Raw genomic sequence first — 27767 nt, 5'->3', positions numbered from 1 at the left:
GATAAAAGCATGATAAAGCGCAGTTTTAACTTCATCACTCATAAAACACACCAGATAAGCAAGAAGCTGGCTTCCTTAAGAAAAACACAAGTTGGGCCTGTGGAGTAAGGACAAATGTTGGTTACACCAAACAAGACAAGGTCTTACTGCATTAACTCTGTAAGAATCGACCCTAACTGTAGTACTGGGGTGATACAGAGATGAGCAAAACAGCTTAAAGAGACTGGTAGTGGGTAATTGGAATGGAGCGTTAAACCAGAAAATGTCTTAAAAGCTTGTGTTACGCAAATAAAGCAAGGAAGATGGGATGCATTATCTCTCTCCTACAGATGGAAACACAGCGTTACTTGCCCAGCAGTGCACAATATCAAAACCCAGAACCTACAGGAGATCCTCATTTCAGCAGCTTGACCAGTAAACTACAACACAACAATGAAAGTAATAGGATTATATTGACTTTTTCATTGCAGCCAGACATACTTTGGAGCCATACGTATCCAAAATACAGATGGAACTCTAGAAATTACTAAGATTTAGTATTTTCAGCTGATCTACTGAAGGTTTTTTGTTTTCTTTTAAAGCGCTATCCATAGCCAAATTTTAATCTTCTACACAATTTTACCATCAGCTGCAGCCTGAACATTATTCTGGAAAGAAGTAAAAAAAAAAAAGTCTGAAACAACAACATATTCCTTCCTCTCACCTCCAGACACAAACAGCCAAAGATGACAGTCACTTGCAAAACCCCTGCAACGGTTCACGATCTTCTCACCCACACCACTTGCACAAGCTGTTTCCCCACTTCTGCTGGAGGCTGCTATCCAGAGACATCCATGGCAAATTGTGTGGCTACTCCCTCATACATTCCAATTGATTTCACCAGTAATTTTAGCTAAACCATCTCAGTGCAAAATCAGCAACAACTGACTGCATTGGCTACGTTGTGGGGAATCAACCTCTAAATAGCAGCAGTAAAACACAGCTGCCTACAGTAACAACATTACAGTATTCTACGCTACATGAAATTCAGAGAAATTTTCTCCTCTCTTAAAAATCAGACTCTGAGCCAAATTAAATACACTGAACAGCACATTCTTTAAAACAGAGAATGTATTTTATTTTCCAATTAAAGCAACTAAAAAAATAGTTAAAAGAGGAACTCCAAACTATTTTAAAACTATTTATTATTTAACTATATTTTAAACTATTTTTTAAGCAAAGGTATTTCTGGATATGCAGACTCATTATTGAAGATTACAATTACAACAATACAGTGCAAATGAGTACGTCTACGTTAAGCAAGATTCTAGGCAGCTGAATTGCTATGCATCCACTATTAAATATATAAAAAGAAAGTACAAAAGTGATATTATACTTTATTTCTAAAGAGAACCCATGCACTGTAGACTAGAATTAATTTCAGCGTTCTCAAAACACTGAATTTAAAGGTTAGGAACATATTTCATTAATACAGTTCTACAAATCATTTTGTTACAGCCAAGCCATTAAGAAAAAGAAATAACGGCGCAGACTTCTGTAAAAAATAACAATACAGGTAATGACATTTTTTTCATATACATTATATTTAATTAGTATTTAAACAGGAAGAGAAAAAGTGCAACTGAAATATGATCATGTATATTAAAGTCATAATGGTTTCTCATTAGAAGGAAGGAGAAATCTGGCTCCCATAGTCCTACACCATTTTTGCTCTTTCTGGGCTGTTAAGAATGATGGAACTTGCTGTACATCTAAAAATTCAGTAAAAATAAAAATATGCTAGCCAAAATTAATTTATTTTACTGCAATAAAACAGAATTGCTAGGCAAATCTCTGATCTAATAGCTTGCTAATGAAAAAACTACAAAAAACTTTGGCTTTTAATACCATTTTAAGCCTCATGAAAGTCATGGTTCCTTCCCAGCTACACTGACTTAACACTGAAGAATTTGGCCTGAAGAACCTAAAGCAAAACTTCAACTACAGCATTAATTAATAATGTTAGCAGTGACTGGCCACACCAGAGAGATGGGGTAGGAAAAAATGAACAAAACATGTCTTTCAATAGTTTTGGTTTAATCCTCACCTTCCCCAGTCACAAAATCGTATTGTACAATACACTTTTCCCTCCTTCAAAGCTCAATTATTCTGTTATTGCTGTCTGACATTAAGAAAGCACTATTTAGTTTCTATTTACATATTTTGTACACTATTAATCTCTAGTAAAGGCCTCTTAAAAATAAGCAAACATGTTTTCATAGCAGCTCCACATTCACCAAAACCCAGGTTCAGCCTCAGAGCAGGGATGGAGCACGGCGTTCTCACGAGCGTTAAGGCAAATAACAGCCTCAACATTCAGCCTTGCTCTGGATGAACTGCAGCTACAAGTGAAGACCATTTGTTCTTCTCTGTCTCTTGCAAATTCAACCGCTCCCACCATGAAGACTGCTTCTTCCAGAGCATGCAGTCATTAAAAGAGTTGTTCAGTTTTGATCCTGAGCTTTTTACCCATTACAGCTTCTGGACAGATCCGTTCTAGCACAGATTCAATACTAAACTGTAAAAGAAGTGTTTTCTTTACACTTAACCCAGCTGAAGGACTAACCAGCTGTTCATCAGATGTTTTACATTCATTCTCTTCCTTAGCAGGGAAACCATTACCAGCTTCACTGTTTACATTAGCTTTCAAAGTCTTCAGAACTTTGGCCTAAACACCGACTGTGGCATGGTGTGATCCGTTAAGTGCTTTAGCATCTCCCGTTTTCAACAGAGTGCAGCTAAACAGTTCTAAACATTCTCATGCTATAAAGTGAGTTAAATTCAGACTGTTTCAGGTCAATAACCCATAGATCACCAATACTGTTAGACTTTGTCAGCTTGTGTATAAAACATGTTTAAAAGTGAAGCTGTTTCCCACTCTGCTTCTGCTAGGCATTCCACTAAACTTCAAGCTAACAAATTAAATAAACATTAGAGGAATATATAAGCACTAAATGAAGCCTGCTTTTAATTTCATGCACCATTATTTGTTAAGTGTATAAGCGCAAGCTGTTTGAAACCAGAGATCTTTTTATTTTATGATAAGTAATTGAAAACATCTGTTTAGAATTTTTAAAGAAGCTGCAAGGAAAAGCACCTGTACTTTCAAACTTTACGGTCAGATTTTAAGAAATTAAATAACTGAATGTTGTCGTTTAACCGCAGCCATCAAAGAAGCACCACACAGCCCTCCCTCACTCCCCCCACAGCAGGATGGGAGAGAGAATCGGAAGGGAAAAGGCAAAAAAACTCATGGGTTCAGATAGTTGGTTTAACAGGTAAAGCCAAAGCTGTGCACACAAACAAAGCAAAACAAGGAATTCATTCACCGCTTCCCATGGGCAGGCAGGTGTTCAGCCATTCCCAGGAAAGCAGGGCTCCATCACACATAGCAGTTACTTGGGAAGACAAACGCCATCGCTCTGAATGTACCCGCCTTTTTTCTTCCTGCAGCTTTCTATGCTCAGCATGACATCACATGGACTGGAATATCCCTTTGGTCAGTTGGGATCAGCTGTCCCAGCTCTTTGTGCACCCCCAGCCTACTCGCTGGCGGGGTGGGGAGCAGACAAGGCCTTGACTCTGTGTAAGCACTGCTCGGTGGTAATGAAAGACACCCCGTGTTATCAACACTGTTTTCAACACAAACCCAAAATACAGCCCCATACCAGCTAGTGTGAAGAAGATTAACTCCATCTCAGTCAAAACCTACACACTGAGGATGCTGCTGACCAGTAAGATCCCAGTGTTTGTGATGAGGAGGAAGCACAGCCAGGACCTAGACAAACCTTCATGTAAAATCATCCCACTGTGGTAGTTTTTCAGCTGGGTATACTGTACAGGTAATGAATAGGCCTATTCAATTCTGTCTACTGTCAAATACAAAATTGTGAAATCATAAACTTGAAGTGGATAAAACAGGTTATATGAAACTTCATAATCATTTCATTCTCTTCTCAAATCTTCTCCTCTGTGTCATGGAGAAGATGCAGTATTGCACACTTCCTCTGCTATAAACCACAAAGGATACGACAAAGCTTAGACTGCTGCAGTGCCAAAACATAAAGTAACAATAACACTGTGCAATGACAGTCACTGGCAGTCTTGTAACTTTTTAAGTATGAGGCTTTTCCCCCCACTCAACAAGCATAATTTATAATTGGGAAATTAATATTCTCTGATTCCTAACAGTCCAAACTCCTGCTCCCACCAGAAGTACTTGACATAAAATTTCAAAAAGAGAAAGTGTCAGCATTATTCTTCTGTTATTACCTTTCTGCAGACATGACTCATTTGTGAGCTGAAGCACAACTTAAAAAAAAAAAAAACACAAAACAAAAAAACCCAACCTCACCAAAACAAAACCCACTAACAAGAATAGACAAACATATTTCCGCTAAGGAAAGAACAAATATCAGATTACATCTATGTCTTTCAGCTCATTATTTTCTAATACTTTATAAGAAGCTTTAAAGTGCAATTTGTAATACTGCCGTTGTTAAAAGCCCAGATTTCCCGCCAGCGAGATGACACAAACATTTACTCTAAGTCTACATTCCACAAACTTGGCCACATTTGAAAGGAATGATGACTTACAAAATCCTCTGTTCTTCTGTTTGGAAGGTATCTGTGTTTACAGAACACTATCCTTCGACCGCGTACCAAGTCTTTAGCACTCCTCAACTAAAGATATCAAGCCCATTTGATTGAAAAAAAAAAAAATTAAAAAAAAATCTAATTTCTCTCACCTCCAGTTCAACCATCAACTGTGCATTATCCATAGTAAGCTGGCTCTGAGAAAGGATGAGAGAAGCACATCTGCCATTAGTTTGCTCATCACCTGCTGTTTAAACAGCACTCAGTGTTTAAGCCAGGCATTCCCTAGCTGGAAGGATTCCGAGGGCTCTGCGGAGACCAGAGAGTTCTGTAAACAGGAAGCACCAATCTGATGGCGATGGCCAAAATCAGCTGTTCAGCCCTCCAATACAAGTAACGCACATTTTGACTTCTCACAAAACATTCGAGCTCTGCTTCGTTAAAGGTTTGGGTTTGTTTTTTGGGGGTTGTTTTGGTTTTTTTTTTAATTGGCCTTGTCCCATTATAATTCTGGTGAAAGTTTGACATGATCACACAAAATAGGGCTTTAAGAAAGGCTAGCAAGAAAAAATCTATGCTGTCAGCTAGTAGGCTATTAGCCTATTTATCCAACTGTTCCACAACAGTAGGAAATCCTGCATCGTACCATATACTGAGATACCACCCAGGAAAATTCACAGGAAAAAAACTTATGGAGTATGACTACTGTATTAAGTGGAATGCACGTTTCCAACTGCTGCACTACATTAGCAAGACATAACTTGGCATTCCATCTACAGAATTGCCTAGATACTCCAAAAGTGCAGTACTGGCTACAAACTTCACTATGTCACATGTAAACGGCAAGATGTATCTGGATTTTGATGTTTTCCTCAGTCAGTCTTCGTTCACGGGAAAGCTGAGGGCAAGCTAGATTTTATGCTTTCTAATCAAAGCACAGAATCCGAGCACTTTACCTTCACAAAAAAGAAAGTGTCTGTATCTTTTCTTTTCTCTCCATGTCATCACTGCTCCAGTGTACAACTGAGAATACACATACCTGCTGTCAGCCAACAAAAACTTACAGTGTGCCAAGTTTCTGAAAATACATGACAGACCTGTACCTAATCAAAACATGAAACCACAAGAAGGAATTCTAAAATACCTTTTTTTTTTTCAGATTTTCCTATCATGAAAAGCACTACTTGATACTGTCTCTCATTCATTTCACTTCCCCTTGTTTTCTCGGGTTTAGCCTGTTTTCTCCAGGCAATATGACATCACACTGCCAGCCTGGTATCTCTCTCTAGGCAGTTCCCCTTTCCCTTCAATTAATAGACAGAAAACCCAGAAAACTCAAAGCAACTTCAAGGAGGTACCTCAACTAAATAGTTGCTGAATTTTTTGGTCTTTTATCAGCCAGTTTCTATGAATTACTTTGGCAGTAGCTTTCTATTTTGTGCGTGTGCATGCACTAATATGAAATTATGTAAGGATATGTACAATTTGTGCTTGATTTTAGTACACCTACCACAAACAACACAATGGAGTTTGGGAGTAGGGACTAAAGATCTGACTTCCCTGAAGTTAGGCCGCTTCCATACACCATCTTCACAGTAGTACTACAAATTAGGAAGGATGCTTGCAATAGCTTTGCTAAAGGCTTCTCTTGGGTAAATAAACCCGTAATTTTGTGCCACTATGCACTGGAATAAGTGATTAAATATGTAAAGTTATGTTGGTGCTCCTTGGATTACAATCTCTTTGGGGAACATACTCAGATTACTTTCTTCTGTATTCTTACAGCACCTAGAAATGACTGCAGTACGGGAGTAGATTACCAAGTGCAGCCTTCCAGGGCAAAGGTGACTTCCCCTCAAACATTCAAATGTAATGTTGTCAGAAGCAGAGTTTAAAAGGGATTCAATTTTGTAAACAGAAATAAAGAAATTGCAATTCATTGCTTGCCAAGACCAAAGGCGAAGGTTCCTGGGTCCCAAAAAGGTATGTGTACGTCCCTCTTTCAGTTCTAAGTAAAATACCATAGAAATGAACTTTGGCAACACAGCATACAGAAGTGTTATGTTGTCCACAAGGCATTTTGAAAGTCAAAATTGTCTGTGGGTTCTAAAGCTTCAAAAATTGTAAGGCCTATAAAGACAGTGCAAGTCAACATACACGCCAGAACGCTATCCTCAAATGTTCAAGCTTATAAAGTTCCACATTCATATTTTGGTTGAGACCTGAAGAAAGAAAACAAGACCTATATTCTCACAAAATTGAACAGTTATAAGTAGTCATGTGCAATCCTCTCCAATCAAGGGAAAAAATTGGTTTTACCTTACAACTGTCTTGAGTGAAGACTACCTGACTTTTTCAAGTAATGAATTTCATCGTGAAAAAACCAGAATCTGTTTGTCCGAAGCATTTAATTAGAACATGCAGCGGTTTCCAGGTCTATTATATTTAAAAGGGTTAACATGATGAATATTTTTATGAATGCTCCTAAACCACCAATTCTAAAATATGCAATTGTACACCACAGCCAGTGATTCAGGCAGGAAATTCTTTCTTCAAACCTCTCCGGGTATTTTATGACTCACATAACAATTGAGATATTTCCAAGAGTTTTCCTTTAGATTTCCTAAAATATTCTTCTGTAGTTGATTTAACATTTTTTAGATGTAACACAACACTACATTTGAAGCCAACTGCAACATAAGGCTTCAACAGAAGTAAGTATCTTACTTTTATTTAATAGGGTTAACTGCATTTTAAATAATGTTAGGCAATGTTTAGGCAATTAGCAGCATATACTTACCAATAAACTTGTTTTGCATAGTCTCTAGGAGAGCTTGGTGTGCATCTTCTGTTTGCAAAGCACATGAACATTCTCTGGCCAGTATGGTTCGGACAAGGTGCTCTCCACAACCTAAAGAAATATTACGGTGAGGAATAGTCATCATATGAATATCACTATGAAAAAACTCTGTCATTAGTTTGCATAACCACAGCCAAATTAAAAAAAAGCATGACAGGTGTCTGTCATTTTAATTTCTAAAAGAAAGTGACACTGTCACACAAAAATTCAACTATGTCAGTAGCTTTTCTCACAACTTTCCTGAAATTTCTACTGCACGAAGTCATAAACCAAAAAAGGGTAAGCACAAAAAGAAGAAACAGCAAAGACTGTCTCTGACTTGGCCAAGGGGTACAGTACATGTTTATTGGATCAAAGTTTTCTTGGACAGGGAAACACTGTGGTGGCATCTTCTGCATATATGCCAAAATCATTGCACTACTATGCCTCCATTTTTTTTTACATTTTTCCTCAACGGCAAGGAAGCAGATGAAGCAGCTTGAAGAGGTGTAACCAAGCACCAGTTAAGCTGAATGTTACCCAGTTAGGGGGGGGAAAAAAAAAAAAAGGAAAACCACAGCTAATTAATGTAACAGTTGCAATATGACAATAATTTTAACCATCTAAATTGAGGTGATTACAGTTTTATCAGACTTGTAACTTCAGGTATATTAGGGCCTAAAACTGCATTAGGCATCAGAATATATAGAGAAAAGTCAAATATAGTCAGTTCCCAATTACCTATACGTATTTCTAGCCAATTTCTCATTAACCATGACAAGATGAAAGCAGTATGCTGGCTCCATACACAAATCAGCTGTGATCCAGTTGGAGTTACTAGCTCAGGTGCAGAACTACATAAATACACCTACGCAGCTCCAGACACGTATGGCTGGAAACAACCCAGCTGCTTTCACATGGCAGAGATGGAGCCAGTAAGACATCAGACCTAAGCTGGCTTCAGACAAAGGCAGCTCAGTCTCCACGGAGAACATTCACTTTACTGGAAGCAAGAACAAGCCCCGAACAGAGAAAACTGAGTGACTCTGGCTGAAGCCAGCCTAGCTCTGGCACAAAGCAAGCACTAATAAACAAACCCAACCCAAACTGGCTCCAGTGCAGCCTGCTGAGCATCTCATCGCCGTGCTTCCCAATACGCTGAGTTTAGAGCACCGGCTGGTTTGGGCACAACGTTGCACAAACACACGTTGGCAGCTCTAGCACTGTGTCTTGGAGCTACTCACAGACTGGCTTGCTCTTCCCACCAGTTTTAAGCCCTAATTAACACGGCAACCTACTCCAAGAATCTCTCTGGTTACTTGTCACACAGTTATACCCTTCCTCTTAGAGGCAAAGTGAGTTTACAAACACTGTTCTTCAAAGAGTGCTAACACAGAAGGGGGGGGGGGGTAAAGACAACCCCTTCACCCCCCACGTCCAACGTTAAAAAAACAACAAAACCAAAATCCCACAACAAAAAACGCCCATGGAGTATTATGGATGCATTAGATATCAGAGAATAATCCCAGGGACTAGACTGCAGAAAAATTGTGCACGTGTCCCAGAATCTTGCTACATTGCTTCATCAAAATTACACCTTAGTCTTCAGTTGTATGTTCCTGCTAATGGGCAGTGCCTCCCGACTAAACCAATTTGGTTAAACTGAATTGTTTGAAGTGGGGTAATTTGGCCTTGAATCTATGTACAACTGGCACAACTGAAAGAAAAAATTCTTTGTATAGCCAACAGATTGAGTCAATGCCAGTTATAAATTTAGAGGAAAATGAAAGAGCTGAAATACTACAACAATTACCCAGCAAAGGGAGGCAGTTCTTGAAAGCACAAGAAAAAAATATGGGTTTTCACTGAGACTGAAGCATCCTGGTTAGGATATTATCTTCAAGAGGCTCACACAACTCAGTGTCCTCAACAGCCGTGTACAGGAGGCTCTGTCCATTCATTGTCTCATCACTTCCATGTTCACCAGCTTTTGTTCACAACAGAATTGAGTTATCTAATATTTATTCAAGATGCATGTTACCCACAGATCACTACATGGTTATTACTTTTTTTTTTTTAAACTAAAAATCTAATCATTATGAAATTTTGCTGTAAAGAATAAAAGTCACTAATATGCTCCATCAAAAACTTAACAAGTTGATTTTTTCTTGAGAAGAACCTGTTATGACCTTTCAATATAATACTTATACCCCATCCAAGTTAAGAAGCACAGGACTTAAAATGTGAATCAAGAAAATGAGACACAAAAATTGGACCTTATTACATCAAGTAAAAAACCCAGATGATACTACTTCACAATTTTTAAGTAATACCTAAACTGACATCAATAAAGACAATGGCCATTATATAGCATGATGTATGATGTTATTTTTCCCCCCAAGAGAATGACTTTATTGAAGAGTTCCCATAACACCATGTCTGCTACAAAAAAAAAAAAAAGAGAGAGAGAGAGAAAACTTAATATGTGTTAAGAACAGCTGCAGCCACTGATGTGATCCAGAACCAACCACAAGGAAAGAAGCCTTGCAATTCTACTAACACATCACACATCTCTACATCCCCACAGACAAAGTTATTTCTTTTTGTCATATTTATGTCAACCTATAAAGCAGCAAACTTACGGACTGCTGCTGGCAGTGTATGCAGAAATCTTTCAACACATCACATGCCAGCAATCTGCAGGGACAGATAACTGAAGGAAAATAATCCCCCCATTTTGAAAAAAAAAATTTGTTACTGCAGTTTTCGATGCAGGAACATCTATCTTCGAACCAGAAAAATAACTTGTTTCACATACTTTGACCAGATAAATGCTGAAAAAAAGAATTACCCCAATCATTTGAATAGGATTGCCCTTCCTATTATCTCAAGTTGGAAGCAAACACTAGAGTGTGAACTGCTTGCTGGTTTAGCAGACCTATATGTTTTCTATAGTCTCAGACTGGAAAAACACTGTAGATAATACAAGGGCTAAACACAAAATAAATGTATACCAAACCAACGGGGACTTCTAATAATAATTTTTCAATTCCACATTAGTCTCAAATACACTTGTTTTAGTAACTTCTGTATAAACAGAGTTTAAAACTTTTTATCATCCTTTCCTAGTTAAGATGATGACTTCTTCAGTAACCTGGAGCTCATTATATCTCAGAGACAGAGGCTTGCTATGACAGATCAAAGCTTCAAGAAGCCTTCACACAAGAGTGACTCAAATGGAGGTGACTACCTGGAATAATTTACTGGGTTAAATTAGTGCTTCCCACTGAAATAATTGTTTTGTATAGTAAACAAAATATTTTCCTAACACAGTAATATTGTGCAAGCACCATGTTGACTACCCATAACCCATCCACTGACAAAAATACTACCATTGGAACTAGTTGTTGTCCATGTTTGCAGGGGTAAGTACAATTAGTTGCCCTCTTGTAGGATCACTACTGGTAAAGTCAGCAATGTTTCTACAGGAAATGGATAGTCTGTTTTGATAAACACAGATAAAAATTAGCATTTTGGTGACATTTTCTAGCCTTCTGGGCTGAGGGAAATAAGTTTGCATAAGAAAACAGCTGCCTAAAGGTTCCAGAGGCACATGGCAGCAACAGGCTCCTACAAGGGAAGCAAAGAACAATAAGGCTCAACAGTCGTAACGCATTCATCTTGCGCTCAAACCAATAGGTTTGGTTGAGAAGCAGAATCTAACACTGCCCTCCCTCTCCCCGACCCAAACAACTCACTAAAAAAATAAAAGCCACCACACAAAATTTGTCTTCAACCAGAAGTTTCTCACCCTGTCTGAAAACCACTTTGCAATTACAGAGAAAACCCCTGGAGATCATACAGAAAGCATAAGAACTGATTTTCAGAGTGAGAGATCATCCTGGATCATCCCATAGTACAGTTTTTAATGCAGCGTTTCTTTCAAAGTGCAAAGCTGACCAGCAGTGAAATACTACTTCCCTCTTCTGTGGGTACTTAAATGTGTAATTTCTGAGAACAATACCACTTTTCCTATTCAAATACTCCTCACTGATTTGCACAAGATCCCCACAAAAAACAATCTTTGGAATCTACAACCTCATTTTTTTCCTGGATTGGTTTTGGGTTTTTTTGTTTTGGTTTTTTTTTTCCCCCACAGCTTCTTTTTCTTCTGTTATCCTATTATAACTTAACAGTTACATATATATCGGTAGTCCTCTTAAGTTAGTATTTCAGCCAAAAGTAGCACAGAAAAGCAAAAAGCCCCCAGCAGACATTTCTTTGAGCATAGCAAGATGGTCATTCCTGCACTCCACGCTCCATGCACCAGACACTGCTGATGAATAAATGAGATGAGGCAAACCAGAAGTACCTGTTACGTTGAGCAGTGCTGTGCAGAAGTGAGATCCATGCCAGTTTGCAGAGGAAAGGGACAGGAACCCATCACGGAAACCTGTCACTATGCTGACAAATGACAATTTTTCCACTGTCACTCGTAATTCCAGTAGAGGGCAGATACCCTAGAAAGCAACTCTGGTACCTGAATGTCAGTATATGCACAAGACAAAAAAATGTGTCAAGGCTGCAAACCTTCGCAGGCATAAGTAGGAACTGTACACCTTACCCATTTAAAGGTTTAACTCAGGTTTTTGTTATAGTCCATAAAGTTTCATAGAAGTACGCACCCAGATTCCTATTTTTTGTGTTTTCTGTATATACTTGGGCATATTAGTAACGAATAAAGCTCATATTAGTAATGAATAAAGCTCACCAAAGGCAAGTTTTATGAGCTTATGAACCACCAGCCATTATGCTCTAAAGCCAGGCCCAGCCTCTGCATTTCAAGTACTGTTTAACTGAATGCATATAACAGGTTTTAAGCTCTATCAATTATTTTGTTCTGTTTAGCTTGTCAGTAAATGAAACCAGTGTAAGCCAACAGCATACCACTGGATAGGTACATGCTGCAGCACAGTAGCTATGGAGACAATCCAGATGCTGTTTGTAAAAGCATCAGCTGCTGAACTGAGAAAACAAAGTCAGTAACATTTAAGCTACAGCATCAAATTTCCTATTTTTCCTTCCTAAGTGATCATTAATAGTTAACTGCTCTATCCTGTAGCAATCTACTAGTTAGCCTATGCACATCTTTCACAACCATCAAGTTACTAGAACTTTTCTGTGTTTATTTTTTTTTAATTAATTTTAAGATTGTTAATATCTTTAACCTGCAGCCATTATATTGGATATTATTTTACACTGCATACTATTTTGAAGAAAAGGTAAGAAATCTGAACTCTAATATTTAAATTTCAATCTAACCTTCTGTATCAAACAGTAACTTATACTCTACTTAATTCATAGGTTATACAAAACAACTTGCTATAGACTCTGGTCCTTAATTTGACCTTGATGCGACAAACTAATGCTTAAGTTACTATTTTTTCCCCAGCGTAAAGACTTCTCAAGTGGATTTCTAATGCTTGAAATAACCACAAGAGGGGAAAGAACGCAGCACAATACAAGCTGAACATCCCATACAATGCGTGCTCTGCATCTTATAATGTTCTACCAATGGAACCAAGATGGCAAGTGAAAGGAAGGCCTTCTGCAAGGCAAGGGCCTCCGAACAGCGTGTCAGAAAGAAATTGTTTTTCTGCTTCTTTTGAAGGGAGATGCTTTCAAGTCAGGAAATTAGAAACAGGTGTGCCAGAGGGCACACACAGAGCCATGCATCGCACTGAAAAACACGCGTTTTCAATTTTCTGACATGAAAGAGACTCCCGTTGAATGGAAGGAGAAATGGAAATCTAGCTTGCTTTCTGCAAGCCATAAGCAGAGAGCTTATAGAGTTTTGACAAGCTGCCGGAGCCTGTCTAGCTATTGCAATGTATGGTACCTCAACCGAAAGTGTTGGAACCTGTTTTAAAGGAGGAAAAAATGGAAACTTGCATTACTTACATTCATTCGAGAATGGAAAAATTAGTCTAGTTTATTCCACTGCCAAAGTATGACTCTTCTCTTTTCAGAAGCTAAAGATAGAAATTACAGGTTATCTGCATTTTGTTATCTATTCCATACAGCAGAGTCTGAACCTGTTAAGTTGTTGAAATCCTGATGTTATTTTCAGTTAAATAGTAGTGCCCAGAGAAGAAGTGTCTGTTAACAAGTTTAAAATCAACTATTTCTGCTTTATTTCCTGAATTGCTGCTAGTTCTGTCTAACAGAAACACAGGGAAACCTGTATTGTAGTAAGCTCTGGTTGTCATTACCAGCATCTCTAGAAAATTTAGAGGACAATGATTTGCAAAACAAAATAGAGTACAATAAAAATATTTAGCTGGTAAGATACTGATACAGTTAGTTACATGTTAAAAAGTCATCTAATTCTGAAAAGACAAAATGCTACAGTCTATCATAATGCAGCACAGTACTAAATTCAAGTTGGGTAATTTTAGAGCTTTGTACCTGTATCAGCTGCTGCATCTTGCCTCCATACTAGCAGGGAAGATTTTTAACTTGCTGACCTGCTGCCAGGAAGAACACCTGCAAACAAAGTCCTGTACAATTCCTAAAGCACTGATCCTAGAGGGATCAATGGAGCACATTCTTGTTGCAGACAGAATATTCTTAGATGATTTAACTTCCAAACTTAAGTCACCTATGAAGAATATGCAAATGGAAAATTTCCAAAAGGTTGTAACTTCAGTAACTTCGGGTAGGTTTCAAAGGAAACAAATGATAAATTCAACATCCACACTGTGTCTTAAAGTATCTTCTCTAAGAAAAGGTAGGAGAACGCTTTCTCTACCTTCAAGTTTTTAATATAGGCAAAATAAATAAATCACTCTGAAGAAAACTCATCCAGCTTTTCTACAATTTTACATATAGGGGAAAAAAAAAAGTTAAGACATCCATATGCATGAATCCTTTGCTTCTCAATAATAGAAAATGCCAGATGACTTTAACTACTAAAATAAGCTATTTCTTTCAATCATAACGAACAAGAAGAATTTCAGATGTACCTGCAAGAGAGGTGAGAATGAAAAAAAGATTTCTATTAAAGTGTATGCGCATTTTACATATTTGCTTTACATTTAATATATTTTGAAAGATAAATTTCAGTTAAATTGCAAAGGAAAAAAACCAAACTGATTTTGTGCCTAGGCCTTCATCAGAAGCTTTGTTGGGACTGATCTCTGTAAAATTACTACACCTTTCCAAACTCCATCACTTTTGTCACATAACATTTATAGGAAATGAATTAAGATGGTAGCTAATTAAACGTACATAATTATTTTCTCCCAATCATAGAAAAATGATTAAAAGGCAAAACCAGAGTTCAGTTTGCCGCAGTCTCTGTTTCACCCTATGTCCTCGCATCCAGTTCAAGCCATTTGGGTAAGGTATGGCAAAGATGAACAGGACTACGAGTCTTCAGGAGACAGCGCTGCGTAGCTGGCTGCTGCCCCAGGTTATGAACAAACCACGCTGTGCTGTGGCCTTTCCGCAGGACACTACCAACTCTAAAAAGCCTGTGCAACTTCATGTTTACAATATATGGTTCCATTAAGGCCAATTAAAATTTCAATAGGCAATAAGCACTCTGTTGCATTGATCCAGTTCTGCTTCAAAACAACCCTTCTGAAGGCAACTGGAACAACCGCTCTGATTATTTTGCGGACAGAACCCTCAGCTTTGAACACTGCGGTACTGCATTTAATTGACTACTACTTAATGCTACCATTCTCACAAATCATCTCTGCCTGTTGCTCCCTCTCTCTTCACACAGCCTTATGGTGGTAGTAAGTTAGATCAGACACCACATGCTACAGCACCGAAGACTCCAAACAGCATCTGGACACAAAGCCTGAACTCTTGACAAAGGCCCTCACTTCAGAGGTAAATACTGATCTGCCTGTAGACAGACCCCTTTCTTCCTCTACTCTCCCGTTCTCTGGAACAATGACATAACTCTTCTCCACATGCAGCTGCTTCATCTGTGATACATTAAATTACCCCTTATTCCCCAAAACTTACAGGACCAGAACAGAGAGATAACCCCTATTTCTACGAAGAGATTAACTGTATCATAATATCTATCTCCCACAGCATAACTCAAACAATCTATACCGGATAGAAGACTTGCATGTGAAATTCCTCTGGACGTTTGGAGCACGGACTTCGAAGGACACAGGCCAGACAGACAAATGGCACCTGCCCAGGTACTGGCAGTCACTGGGGATTCCAGTGCAGCCACTACTGCCCTCGACACACGGAGATCACAAACCCAAAATCCTAGTCAATTTATTGGCATTAAAGCTTCCTAGAAAAATATTCACTCCACAGATTTTCCTGTCAAAAATGAGTTTTCAGGTAAGAATCTACAGTTCAATGGCTTCCATAAGGAGAGACTGAAATGCTGGCTGAGGGCATAGCTCAACAACCAATTTAACAAGCACAAGCCATCTCTCCATAGGTGTTATCTCCTATTCCACATGACCTGTTCCATTTTGCCAGCAAAAGCATCCATAAGGCACACAACAGACCACAAAGAAAAGATATGAACAAAAAGTAAATGTTTGAGCAGGAAAAGGCAGGGAGAGGAAGAGTGAATACACTTACTTCCTTATCAATAAGGATCTTGAAGACAAGAGCAGGAGGCTGGATTTAGGTGTTCTCCAGAGCTTCCTTCTAAGCTAAACAATTCTGTCATTCTTCACAATAAAAACGTGCTATTCTTCACTTCACAGAATGATGCATCATATATAGGTACATGTACCCAACACAGCTTTTGAAGTATTTTGATGTAATCCCTGAAATGGCTTTATGAGAATACAGGCCACTGCTTTTGACCAGAAACCTCAACAGGTAGTCCTTTAGGATCTTGGTGAATTCACCAACACAACAAATTTTTAAGGGAGTCAGGCACATTCTGCTTATTTACACAGAATACACAGTCTGTGATGCATTCCTAAAACACTGCTGTTATCTGTACCTGATTTTCAGTCCATCAGGAATAGACCCAGGGCAGTGGAAAAGAGCAACGCATTATTGAAAGACTTTTCCCAGACTCAATCCTCAACTACACCTCAGTTTGGATCCTTAAATCTGATATCCTTGCTACTTCCTCAGTAAAATACAACTTTGGGCTCACTCCTGAAGCCCAATTCTATTTGTTAATTTGATTAGTATTTCCACAGGGACTCAATACATTTAAAGAAGCTACTCCTTTTTCTTTAGGATTGTAAACCATAATTAGGTTTATTTATATTGTCCCTAGGACATCACATCACTGTGCTTTCCTTGTATCAAATATTCTCCTCAAACGTATTCCAGTAAAAGCTGGAGACTTTGCAGCTTTGTGTTACATAATTTTTGCATTTCTGTAAATAACGCAAGACCTTCCGTCTATCTCTGGAAATGCGATATTAGAAGGTTTGCTGGCTTCAAGGGCTGATGCACGTACACAAAGCACACCACCCATGCACGAGGAACGGCTCGGTATGCTTTCTACTACCTACTGTTGTAAAGATGTAAAGAGGAGTGCAACACATTTTTCTCCGTCTCTTCATTTCCACTCACCATTGCATTTTCAAAGTCTCCTGCATTAGCTGATACTCTAAATTGTATATTTATCTTTAAATTTTAAATTCTGTATATCCAAAGAGAATTACTATTTTTCAACGTCTCCCAGGAAAAACATAGCCTGCCTCCTACCCCAGCAGTATTACATTTGGCACAGTTAGTAGGCGAATACTGACAATCATCATGAAAATTCCAACTGGGGGGGAGATTCAGTGTCACACTTGATATTATTTTGAATGATAAGAATATACACAAAGTCTTTGATTCCTATTATGTTCAGGAAAAAACAGGAAGTGTTTATTTAAAGTACAGTCAAAAAATGGACTATTGTTTCCCCTGTGGTCGAATTTTATTCACAAACGTTTTCCCTCCAAATAATACCCATCTTCCTGTGTTTACATTCATATACCAACAAAAAACATTCACTAAAGAGTTCCAAGTGGTCTTAGGAGTGTGGTTTTGGCATTTTTAGGTGGAGGTGGTGGGGGTGCTTAAAGGGGAAGCTGTTTTGTTTGCATCTGTGTCCATGTCCAAATGTGTGCCCATGTGTACGCATGAGCCTTTAAAGACCAAAGATCTGCCTTCTACTACGTTGATCCAAACCCCAGTTTAGCTGTTTGTTACATTTATACTAAATAAAGGCCACTGGTAACCCTCATCCCATTTAACAAGCTTTCACTCAGTTTCTACCACCACCATTCCTGCATGGAATGGCGCTTGCATTACGTTGCTAGATGTCACAGTTAAGGTTGATCTTAGCTATGCCTGCAACTGCAACATACTCTGAATTTCTTGAATTTTAATACTGGTTTTGAGATACTTACAGAATTCCCATAATGCTTATCCTTCAGTTGCTAATAAAGTCCCCAACTGTATTTTTTTTTAATAAGCTAATTTGAATATAATCCAGAGTTGATACACTGAATTGTCTCCAAAAATTGATACAAGGAAATCACAAAGATTATACAGAAACTGAATTTTAGACTGAGAGTTACAGAATAAACCTTGAATTTAAAGCTTTTTATATTGACAGTCATTCCTAAATTCTAACATCTCCCCTATCCTGTCTTTAGAAAGTCTTCATCTTTGGATTTCAATTGTCCCACCTCCTATTAAACTATAGCCATAAAATATGAGTTTTACAATATCCTGTATTTTATAAACCATGAAGTAACTTCTGAAAAGTCAATAAAATAAAACCAAAGACAGTGTAGCTAAACAACGATGCCAAGAAACTGTTAGAGGTAAGAAAACACTGTTCAAAAAGTTGAAGTCATGCCCAAAAAAGTTCAGAACCACTACCATTAGCATATTCTATATAAAATCATAATAAAAATGGTAAAAAATATTTGAGAAACAACTTGCTAAAGGCGTAAGAACTAATACCAAATCCTCCCTGAACAAGGAAAAGCAAGAAGCTTGCCAGCATCCACAGGGACAGCGGAAGATCAAGATGTAAAAGCATGTCTTCAAATAATACATGACTAATAAAAGAAAGCTACATGAATTTGGAAATACTTTTAATGAAGTACTTTTATCATGATGCCTTTTTTTGTGTGTATTTTTATAAGGAAGGTATTGAAAGATATGTCTCAAATTGAAGCTTCAATAGAAGGATTTTAGAACAAAATAAAAATTCAAGGATAAAACCTACTAATTGTGGCATTTAAACCGACACTTCTTCCAAGAAGGTTTCTACAAAGCTAAACCATCACGGAATAAGAAAACATTCCCAGCAAAATTTAAATAACTGGTTTTCTAAGTATGAAAAGAAATGAGAAATCTTGAGAAAGTCATCCTGACCTATTAAAAACAAAGATATCTCGAGCTTATAGAGTCCCAGTATCACAAATTGCTAGAAGCTTCAGTAAGACAGTGGAGATACTTTACCCAGTCCTGTACTTTTTCATGGAAACAGGCAAACACCCTCTATCTGAAACATGACCCAACATATCCATCCTTATGTTCCTGTCAACTATGCATGGATTTCAATGTGCAAGAGTTTCTATTCTGTAGACTTTGAATCACTATTTTACACAAGAGGTTCTACCCAACCCATTCAAGTTTTTGCTGATCATAGCCTGCAAACTCAAAGAAATGAACAATTTCATATGTATGGAATCAAAATAGTTTACAAAACATGGCCCTTAAAAAAATTGCTTGTAGGAAGCAAATGCCTAATCTAACAAACTCAAGGCTTGAATTTCTAACCCCAACTATCACTAAAATAAGTTTAAAAGTGTAAACCAGCATAAATGTGAAACATTTTATTTTCTAAAGAATCTTTAAGTTAAAATTACTTGGTTTAACATATATTAATACTTCATAATTTTGAGCATACATTCGATGAAGCTTTAAGGGAATCATACCTACACTTTTCACTCAAGATTTTTTAAAAATTCCAAACATGATTTGATGAATCAGCTATTCTATGAAGTCATTTAACAATAAATATTAAAAGTCTACACAAACAGTACTCAATATGCACACCAACCAAGGCCTAACTTTCTTCTTCCCCATCCCATACAAGAGAAAAAAACTTCCCTGTAGAAAATGTTAGGATAAATTTGTGCCCAATTTACTACAACACAAAATAAAATGAAGAGACACATGAAATTAAACCAATAAAATGTTATATTGTGAAAACCACAAAAATCAAAACTGATTGTAAATGTCAGTTATTTTATGTACATATTCTGAAATGTTTTTACATATAGAAGTGTATGTGTCTGTAGGTGAAATGAAACATGAAGTGAATGTGCATGCACATACAGTTTTTATTTACATAAAACACGCAACATTCTTTTGTTGCCTTTTTTTGTTTTTAAGCATAGGTCCACACAAAACCGATTTAGAAACCTACAAGAGAGGAGTATAATCACTGTTACAAATACAGCCTGATTTTAGGTACACCAAGTGACAACACTTATCCTCTCTAAGGTATCACTGTCAATCTTAGAGCTTTCAAAATCAAGGAATCTTCTAGAGTTTAAGCAGTACCTTTTTCTAAAAATTTCATCTAACAATCTAAGTTAACATATTATTTTCTTGCTTAGTCTTGGTGACTTCACCTCTTGAAGATTTGCAGACATTTACGTGCCCATCCTCATCTCCTGTTGTGACCCAGCCAAGTAATAAGTTCAATTCTTTCAACCTTGCCTATAACTTAATCTTTCAAAAATTTTCCATCTCTACTGCTTAATTAACTTCATGGTTCATGTTTTCGGATGCTCATATTTTCAACAAGAGTCAGGCATTAATATATTTTAAAATGGCACTAAACATAAATTACGTTACAAAATAAAACAACATGAGCTTCTGAAAATGGAAAAAAGAATGGTATTGATTACAAGAAGAGTTCTCACTTCCTGTAAACATTTCTATCTCCCTCTCTTTCTCTCTCTCTCTCTCACACACACACACTTTAAAGACAAACCAGAAACAAGAGTTTAATTAAACACCGCTAGTTTGAATTTCCAATCACTGAACAAACAGATGGCCACACTTCACAGACCACCAGCAGTCTATTTCAATTAGCTGGGACTGGTATTCATGTAATGTCATGGAAGCTAGAGGATTTGAAACAAAGAAACATATATATAATCCATGCAATAGTTATAAATAGTATAACATGAAATTATTTACCACTATATAGATAAAATTGGTACCAGCAAAAAGAAAGGAAGCTTCTATTTAAGGCCATCGTTAAACCCAGATCTTTAAAAGTATCAGAATGCCTGCCACTACTTGCACTTCTAATCCAGCTGACTTTGTAAACAACAGATTAAAAAAATTCAAGTGTCCTTCTCAGCTTTTCCACCAACAATCTCCAATATTGGACTTAAACTCGCTAATGACTATGGTCCCCAATACTACAATACTTAAATATATTTGTTTACATAGGTAAGCATTTATTAAAGTAAAATCAAATGGTAGCCCTTGAGTAGAAAGATCTTCTGACACCTGCATTCACAAGAACTTTCCTTTGTATAAATACTAAAAAAGACGCTTGCTATTACTAACATTGTACTTTAGGGTGAATATCTACACAAAATTTTCAACAGTGAAAGACAGACTTAAATATAGGGGAAATTAGGAGGGTGTATGACTTCAAAAGCAACAGAGCATATTTCCAGTTCTCCTCAGACTCTGTCAAATCTTAGTTCTACCCCCTGTTGCCGCCTTCTCCCTGCTATTTCTGCAACAGGACTGAAACTCCGTATCACTCTTTAGAGTTTACCTAACTCTGAACTCTGCAAATTTTTTTCATCTCTCCCTAGACTGAACACTGATAACTGACCATTAAGCAGTGGTCCAAACCATAAATTTAGCATCCTGACATAAGCATTTATGAAGAAGTGTTACAAGTAATTTTTCTCTTTCAGACTGTTCACAAAACTAGGAGGAAAAAAGGAAAAAAAACCCCAAAACCCAGAACATCTGAAATGCAGTAATTTTAACTGCTTTTACGTGGGAGTTTAACTTAAAGCTTTTGTGTTCTACAGTATTCATAGGGCATTGTGTAACAATAGTTATCTTTTCAAACATCTGTTCTGGAGAAATGAAAAACATCATTTGGCTTATACACTCAAATCTTACATTGCAGTGAGTGCCACCTTCCTAGTTAACTTTAGGTTTGGGTTGTTTGGGGGTTGTGGGTTTTTTTTTCCCCTTCTTCAGTCCTGTTACATTTAGTAGATCTGTTGACAAACTTGGTTTTGCAATTGGCATCTCCAGAGCTCAGCATGCCAACCGACAGACAAGCGCTGTGCAATAGCTGGCTGATAGACATCAAATCGACAAAATGCTTTGGGGCATCCAGGATCCCAGGACTTCCAAAGAAGAGAAGAGAAGCTACCCTAATCTTACATTAAGTCCACAGTTTCTGAATAACTGTTTTCCAAGACACTTATTCCAGTAATTTGGTTTTGCCTTTTCCCCTTCCTTTTGAGAGGAAAAGACAGATGAAGAAAAATTCACTTAAATATTCATTAATATAATAATTAAATACTTTGGAGGGGAAAATACTGTTATGTTAAAGGACCCCTAATTACCTTAGTCCTTTACAGAAGGTTTCCAAGTCACAGAGGCATTGTGTGTTTAACACAGATGGCATTCTGACAATTCTAAGCATGTAAAGGAAAAGAAGGTTACCAGGAGTAGTCAACATGGATTCACCAAGGGGAAATCAGGTTTGACCAAACTGGTGGCCTTCTGCGATGGCACGACCAGCTGGGTGGATGAGGGGAGAGCAGTGGGTGTTGTCTGCCTCGACTTCAGCCAGGCTTTTGACACTGTCTCCCACAACATCCTCGTAGGTAAGCCCAGGAAGTGTGGGTTAGCTGGGTGGGCAGCGAGGTGGGTTGAGAACTGGCTGAACGGCAGAGCTCAGAGGGTTGTGATCGGCGGTGCAGATTCTAGCTGGAAGCCTGTGGCTAGCACGATTCCTCAGGGGTTGGTACTAGGTCTGGTCCTGTTGAATGACCTGGACAAAGGCACCCCAGCAAGTCTGCTGATGATTCCAAACTGGGAGGAGTGGCAGATACGCCAGAGGCTGTGCTGCTGTTCAGAGAGACCTGGACAGGCTGGAGAGTTGGGTGAAGAGGAACCTCATGAGGTTCAAAAAGACCAGTGGTAGGGTCCTGCCCCTGGGAAGGAATAACCCGATGCACCAGTACAGGTTGGGGGTGACCTGCTGGAAAGCAGCTCTGCAGAGTGTGACCTGGGAGTCCGGGGGGACAATCAGTTGACCATGAGCCAGTGATGTGCCATCGTGGCCAAGGCAGCCAACGGTATCCTGGGGGCATTAAAAAGAGCACGGCCAGCAGGTCAATGGACGTTATCCTTCCCCTCTACTCTGATCTAGTGAGGCAGTATCTGGATTACCGTGTCCAGTTCTGGGTTTCCCAGTTCAAGAAAGATAGGGAACTACTGGAGAGAATACAGCAGAGGGCTACAAGAATGATCAAGGGAATGGAGCACCTCTCATACGTGGAAAGGCTGAGAGAGCTGGGTCTGTTTAGCCTGAAGAAGACTGAGAGGCGATCATATTAATATTTAAAGGGTGGGTGTCAAAAGCATGGGGGCCAGACTCTATTCAGTGGTGACCACCAACAAGACAAGGGGCAACAGGCACAAACTGTAATGCAGGAAAATCCATCTCAGCATGAAGAAAAACTTTGCTTAGATGGTGCCAGAGCACTGGAAGAGGCTGCCCAGAGAGGTGGTGGAGTCTCCTTCTCCGGAGATATTAAAAACCCACCTGGATGCATTCCTGTCCAACCTGCTCTAGACCACCTAGTCCAAACCCCCGCCAAAGCAGATTGATCTCCAAAGGTCCCTTCCAAACCCTAACATTCTGTGATTAGGCTTAAAACAGAACTTGTTTAAAGGACAACAGGTCCCTTAATACACAACAAATACAGTACATCCTTTCAGTACAACACACAATCTTTTAAACAGGATAAGGATTCAATTAAGTGAAAGACCAATATAAGCAAGCAACAGAGATTAATTAATGGATTTAAAAAGAGTATTTACATATGTCTGTATATTTACATGTAAATAAGTGATACATGTGCAGAATGTAGTTTGGAAATAATGTTAATATTTTAATTCACCTTTCATAGAAATACTTTATTTGGAATTTGTAAAGTAATTACAGAGAAAGCCAGCAACTTTTTGAAATATTTATAAAAGTAGTAAATACCTGAAGTACTCACAGCAGTGGAGTAAGGGGTATGAGCTCCTGTATTTTCAGCCCAGCAGCCACAACCATAAAGAGCCGCCTAAGGAAAGAAGAGCATCTTTCATAAATGTAAGTATACAAGGTCACTGGTTTGCTCCCTTCCCTCACTTAATAAATAAATAAATAAATAGATAAATAGATAAATAAATAAATAAATTAGAACACCAAAAAACTACAACCCCAAAAATCCCCAAACCAACAACAAAAACAAATCCAGAAAAATCCAAGTATTCATACAAAAGATAAATAAGAATCGTAACAGTCAAAATTGCAATTCCAATCCATTTTACTGCATCTTCTTTTACTATTCATCAGAACTGAGTGATTATCATAGACTTACAGTAGTCTAATCTAACTTACAGAAAATGAGGGTAGAGATATCAAATGACAAAATAATTCCAGCTGTTCTCCATTTATGTAAAGTCCCTTTCACTCTGCTGTTCTGAAAGAAAACCTTATATACATTTCAAAAGAGAACTGCTTTTAGGGCAGTGGCAGAAGTCAACCAAAAATACAGTTGTATAGCAATGGGGTATGACATTTCTGCTGCACCTCACAACTCCCTCACCTAATAACAATAAGGAATGCCTATACCTGACATGTTCCTCTAATACCTTTGTCACTTCTACTAGTTCACAAGATCATTAAAATATTTATTAGGACAGCTACCCTAAATGTTGATGAAAATCTTATTTGAAAACACTCTAAGCATCCAAGAGACTATTTGTGGTATTAAGTAGGTATTTAAGCCTAAGAAATTAACTTATTAATAGCTCTAACTAACTATGGAACAACTTCTTACCTATCAATCTTTTATAAGACTATGGAGGACACTAAAAACAAAACTTGCATTCCAACACAGTGATAATGCCTTCAGAGTTTGTTATGAAGGGAGAACATCAGTCTGCTATCACAGCTCTTGCTTACTGTCACAGCTGCTGAACAATCATTCCCAACTGAAAAGGTATGATCACCTGACCAACTCTTCCAGGATGCTTTAGTGCTAAACCTCCACTGGAGACAGCAGCAGCGACATTTCCTTCTTGGTCAACAACAACTGCACCAACTGTATCCAGTGTTCCTGAGTCATTCTCCTGCAGATACACAAACAGAAACGTCTACTGAAAATAGTATTTTAAAGTCAGGTTTTATTTCTTAAGAGTGTGCAAACCAACGTGCACAAAGCCAAGTGACTGGCTGATCAACAAACCAAAATCTATCATCGTGCATATTGTGCTGGTAAATCTTCCCAAAATCTTCCAAGAAAGCTTCTCTGGAACCAAGGCAATAAACATCTCAGAACTCATCCAATCCTTAGATTACCTGCCTTTACTACAAAAGTGCCAAAAGAGCTGGTTTTTTGGAGGGCACTTGTCCACTAAGAAATGGTTCAGCAACTATTGCCAAAGATGACATATGAAAAGGCCTTTCCCACAATCTTGAAGCTGACATTTTCAGAGACTCTGATCTTTAAAGATATGTATGATTAAAAAAAAAAGAAACCAAACCAAAAAACTACAAGAAGCTGCTTGCCATGTAAACACAAAATTCTGATATTCTGAGCAAAACAACAAATAGAAGCCTTGAGAAGAAATCTCCCCCAGCACAGACTCTTTCTCGCAGACGTGTTTTCAGTTCAGCAGTCTTCAGTAGCTTCCTAGTTGAAACAAATCACCCTGTGCTCCCCACTTGGTCCTTAGAAAAGTGTTCACTTCCCACACTTCAGAGGCAGATTTGCTTCCATAAGAGGAGGGGTCTTTTAGCGTCCATTCCTGATGCAAGCTCTCTGCCTGCTGTCTCACCTTGGATCTCTCCATCCTTCCCCCTTTCTTAATACAACATGTTCACTCTAAATGAAAGAGCAGTGTTCCCCTCTTTGCCTAAGCTTGCCCTCAGTTCCATTCTCTGCAGAATCCAGGGCAAGGCACTCTGGCTTCATGCCCAATCCCACACTTTCTGACGGCACACAGCATGCAGTGTACATAAAATAAAATGAATAAACAAAACTGACACATCATCCATCACATACTCCAAAGATGAACACTGCTGTTGCACAAGCCCTCAAGCTTTTAGCTGATCGATCTTTCCTGTGTAAGAGCTCACCTGCATTAAAAAAAAATCCTACATAAACTTACCCAAGCAAATAATGCCAAATGATATTAAGCTATTCATATAAATGCATGTTTTCTGGACTAGGATCCAGAGGGAGGAAGAAAAAAAAACATACAACAAACTATTTAACTTCAAATTATCAAGCTCCCTTCATTAATTAAAATTTCCTCAGCCATAAAGCATCACTTATCAAATGTTCTACAGTATTTTTCAAGCAACTGGAACTCCTAAGCAGGAGCGTCATCCTTGGCTTTTATCCAGAATAACAGTAAGTTTATTCTCTTCCCCTACATCTAGATCTCCCTGAACAAGTTCTACACTCAGAAGCTGGCACTATCTATATTCAGTATTAAACCAAACAGACGGATGTCCTAACAGTCAAGCAGAATAACTGCTTAAAGACCGCAGTGAAAAATTCCAGATCTAGGGTCTCAACTGGTATTGGGAAGAAGAGTAAGTTAAAGCACAGGAAGGTAAAAACCAGAATCAGGGAAGGTAGGAGAAGCAGAGGCAAAAGAAATTTTGAGGACTGGAGCAAAGGGCATAGGAAAAGAGCAAGTTCTTCTCCAACTGTTAGAAATAAAAGAAAATTAAGGAACACTTCCTTAACATCTCATGGGCAGATGTATTTCATATTTCTGTAACTGCCAGCCACAACCTAATTCAGGTATTATTAACCAAGTTGGAACATCACTATTCAACAGACTGAAAAGATCTTAAGCAGCAGAGCAGGCTGCTCCCTGGAAGTGCAGACTCCCATCCCTAAATGTTTTCAAGAGAAGACTGGTCCTCTTCCCAAAATGAATTTTCCTATGATCCTATAATTTCTATATAGAGAAGAACTACTAATATGACACAGGTCTTGATAAAAGGGGGCAGGGAATGGACAACAAAGGGAATTATAACCACAACAAAAATTCTGATTAATAGATGACTACAGACATGAAAATCAAGCCCGTCAAAATTAGGAAATGCCTGAACTGAGGTCACCTGTGTGATTTTAATTCATACTAAAACAAACAGTTGGGGGTCCCATAATGAACAGAAATACATTTTAGAATAATGAGGCTCAGTATAGATCAGTATGTTTTCCATATCATCTGTAAAACTATTTGCCCAACCTGCCATCCACCCTCCGCTTTAGCTCTCCCATGCATGAAATATTTGCCTTCAAAAGTTATACCACTAATTAATTTTCTTAAAAGATATTTTAATCAAGAAACCACAAGCATTTACAAGTATATGTTGCATAGAAACTTTCTTCACCATTATTTCCCTTAAAATAGGACCTATTTCCTATCAGTATTTGCTGTTAACTCAGTGGTAGAGCTTGTTTTGACTTTATTTTTAGACAGGGCAACTTAGGAGTCTGGAAACCTTTTCTAAGGGAAGCATTCTTTTTTTAACCTGGCTCACACAGCCTTCTGAACAAAGTTTGTATCACTGAAACAACGGACTTCCTTATTTTCTCTTCTCAGTAAGTTTGGGGCTTTTTTTGTGATCAGAAAAAAAATAATTGCTGATGCCATATTTATCCTTACTCAACAAACTGAAAACCAGTGAGAACCAGTTCTATTCCATATGCAATGGGGAAAAAATATGTTGTCAGATGTATTCTAGACCTATTTTTGTTTGCTCCCATTTCAACATTACTGACTTCACACAAGTGACACCAGGGATCAATTCTACAGTTCAGTACTAAAAGTCTTCTGCGTACGTAAACTATACTGACAACCCTATGGTCTTCTGAACCAGTGAGTTAAGAGCTCATCGCAATTTAAGAAAGGAACTTCCTATACTTCTCCATACAAAAAGGCATTATGCACCTAAGGAATCAGGAAGACT

General features: G+C 38.1%; 1 protein-coding gene across 1 annotated transcript in view; it reads right to left on the bottom strand.

The window, feature by feature from the left end:
• TASP1 (taspase, threonine aspartase, 1) overlaps positions 1–27767 on the bottom strand; it is an 87649-nt gene that overhangs the window by 23374 nt on the left and 36508 nt on the right. The window contains exons 8-10 of the mRNA XM_010148001.1: positions 24785–24904; positions 23772–23850; positions 7436–7546 (exon numbers count right to left, since the gene is read on the bottom strand). Of these exons, the coding sequence (XP_010146303.1) occupies positions 7436–7546; positions 23772–23850; positions 24785–24904 (310 nt within the window). The remainder of the gene's footprint in view (positions 1–7435; positions 7547–23771; positions 23851–24784; positions 24905–27767) is intronic.

Source organism: Eurypyga helias, unplaced genomic scaffold (assembly GCF_000690775.1).
Source record: "Eurypyga helias isolate BGI_N326 unplaced genomic scaffold, ASM69077v1 scaffold803, whole genome shotgun sequence".
In the NCBI taxonomy this organism is placed as follows: Eukaryota; Metazoa; Chordata; class Aves; order Eurypygiformes; family Eurypygidae; genus Eurypyga; species Eurypyga helias.
Note: the sequence above shows the minus strand (reverse complement) of the source record. Positions and strands in the feature narration are given on the sequence as shown.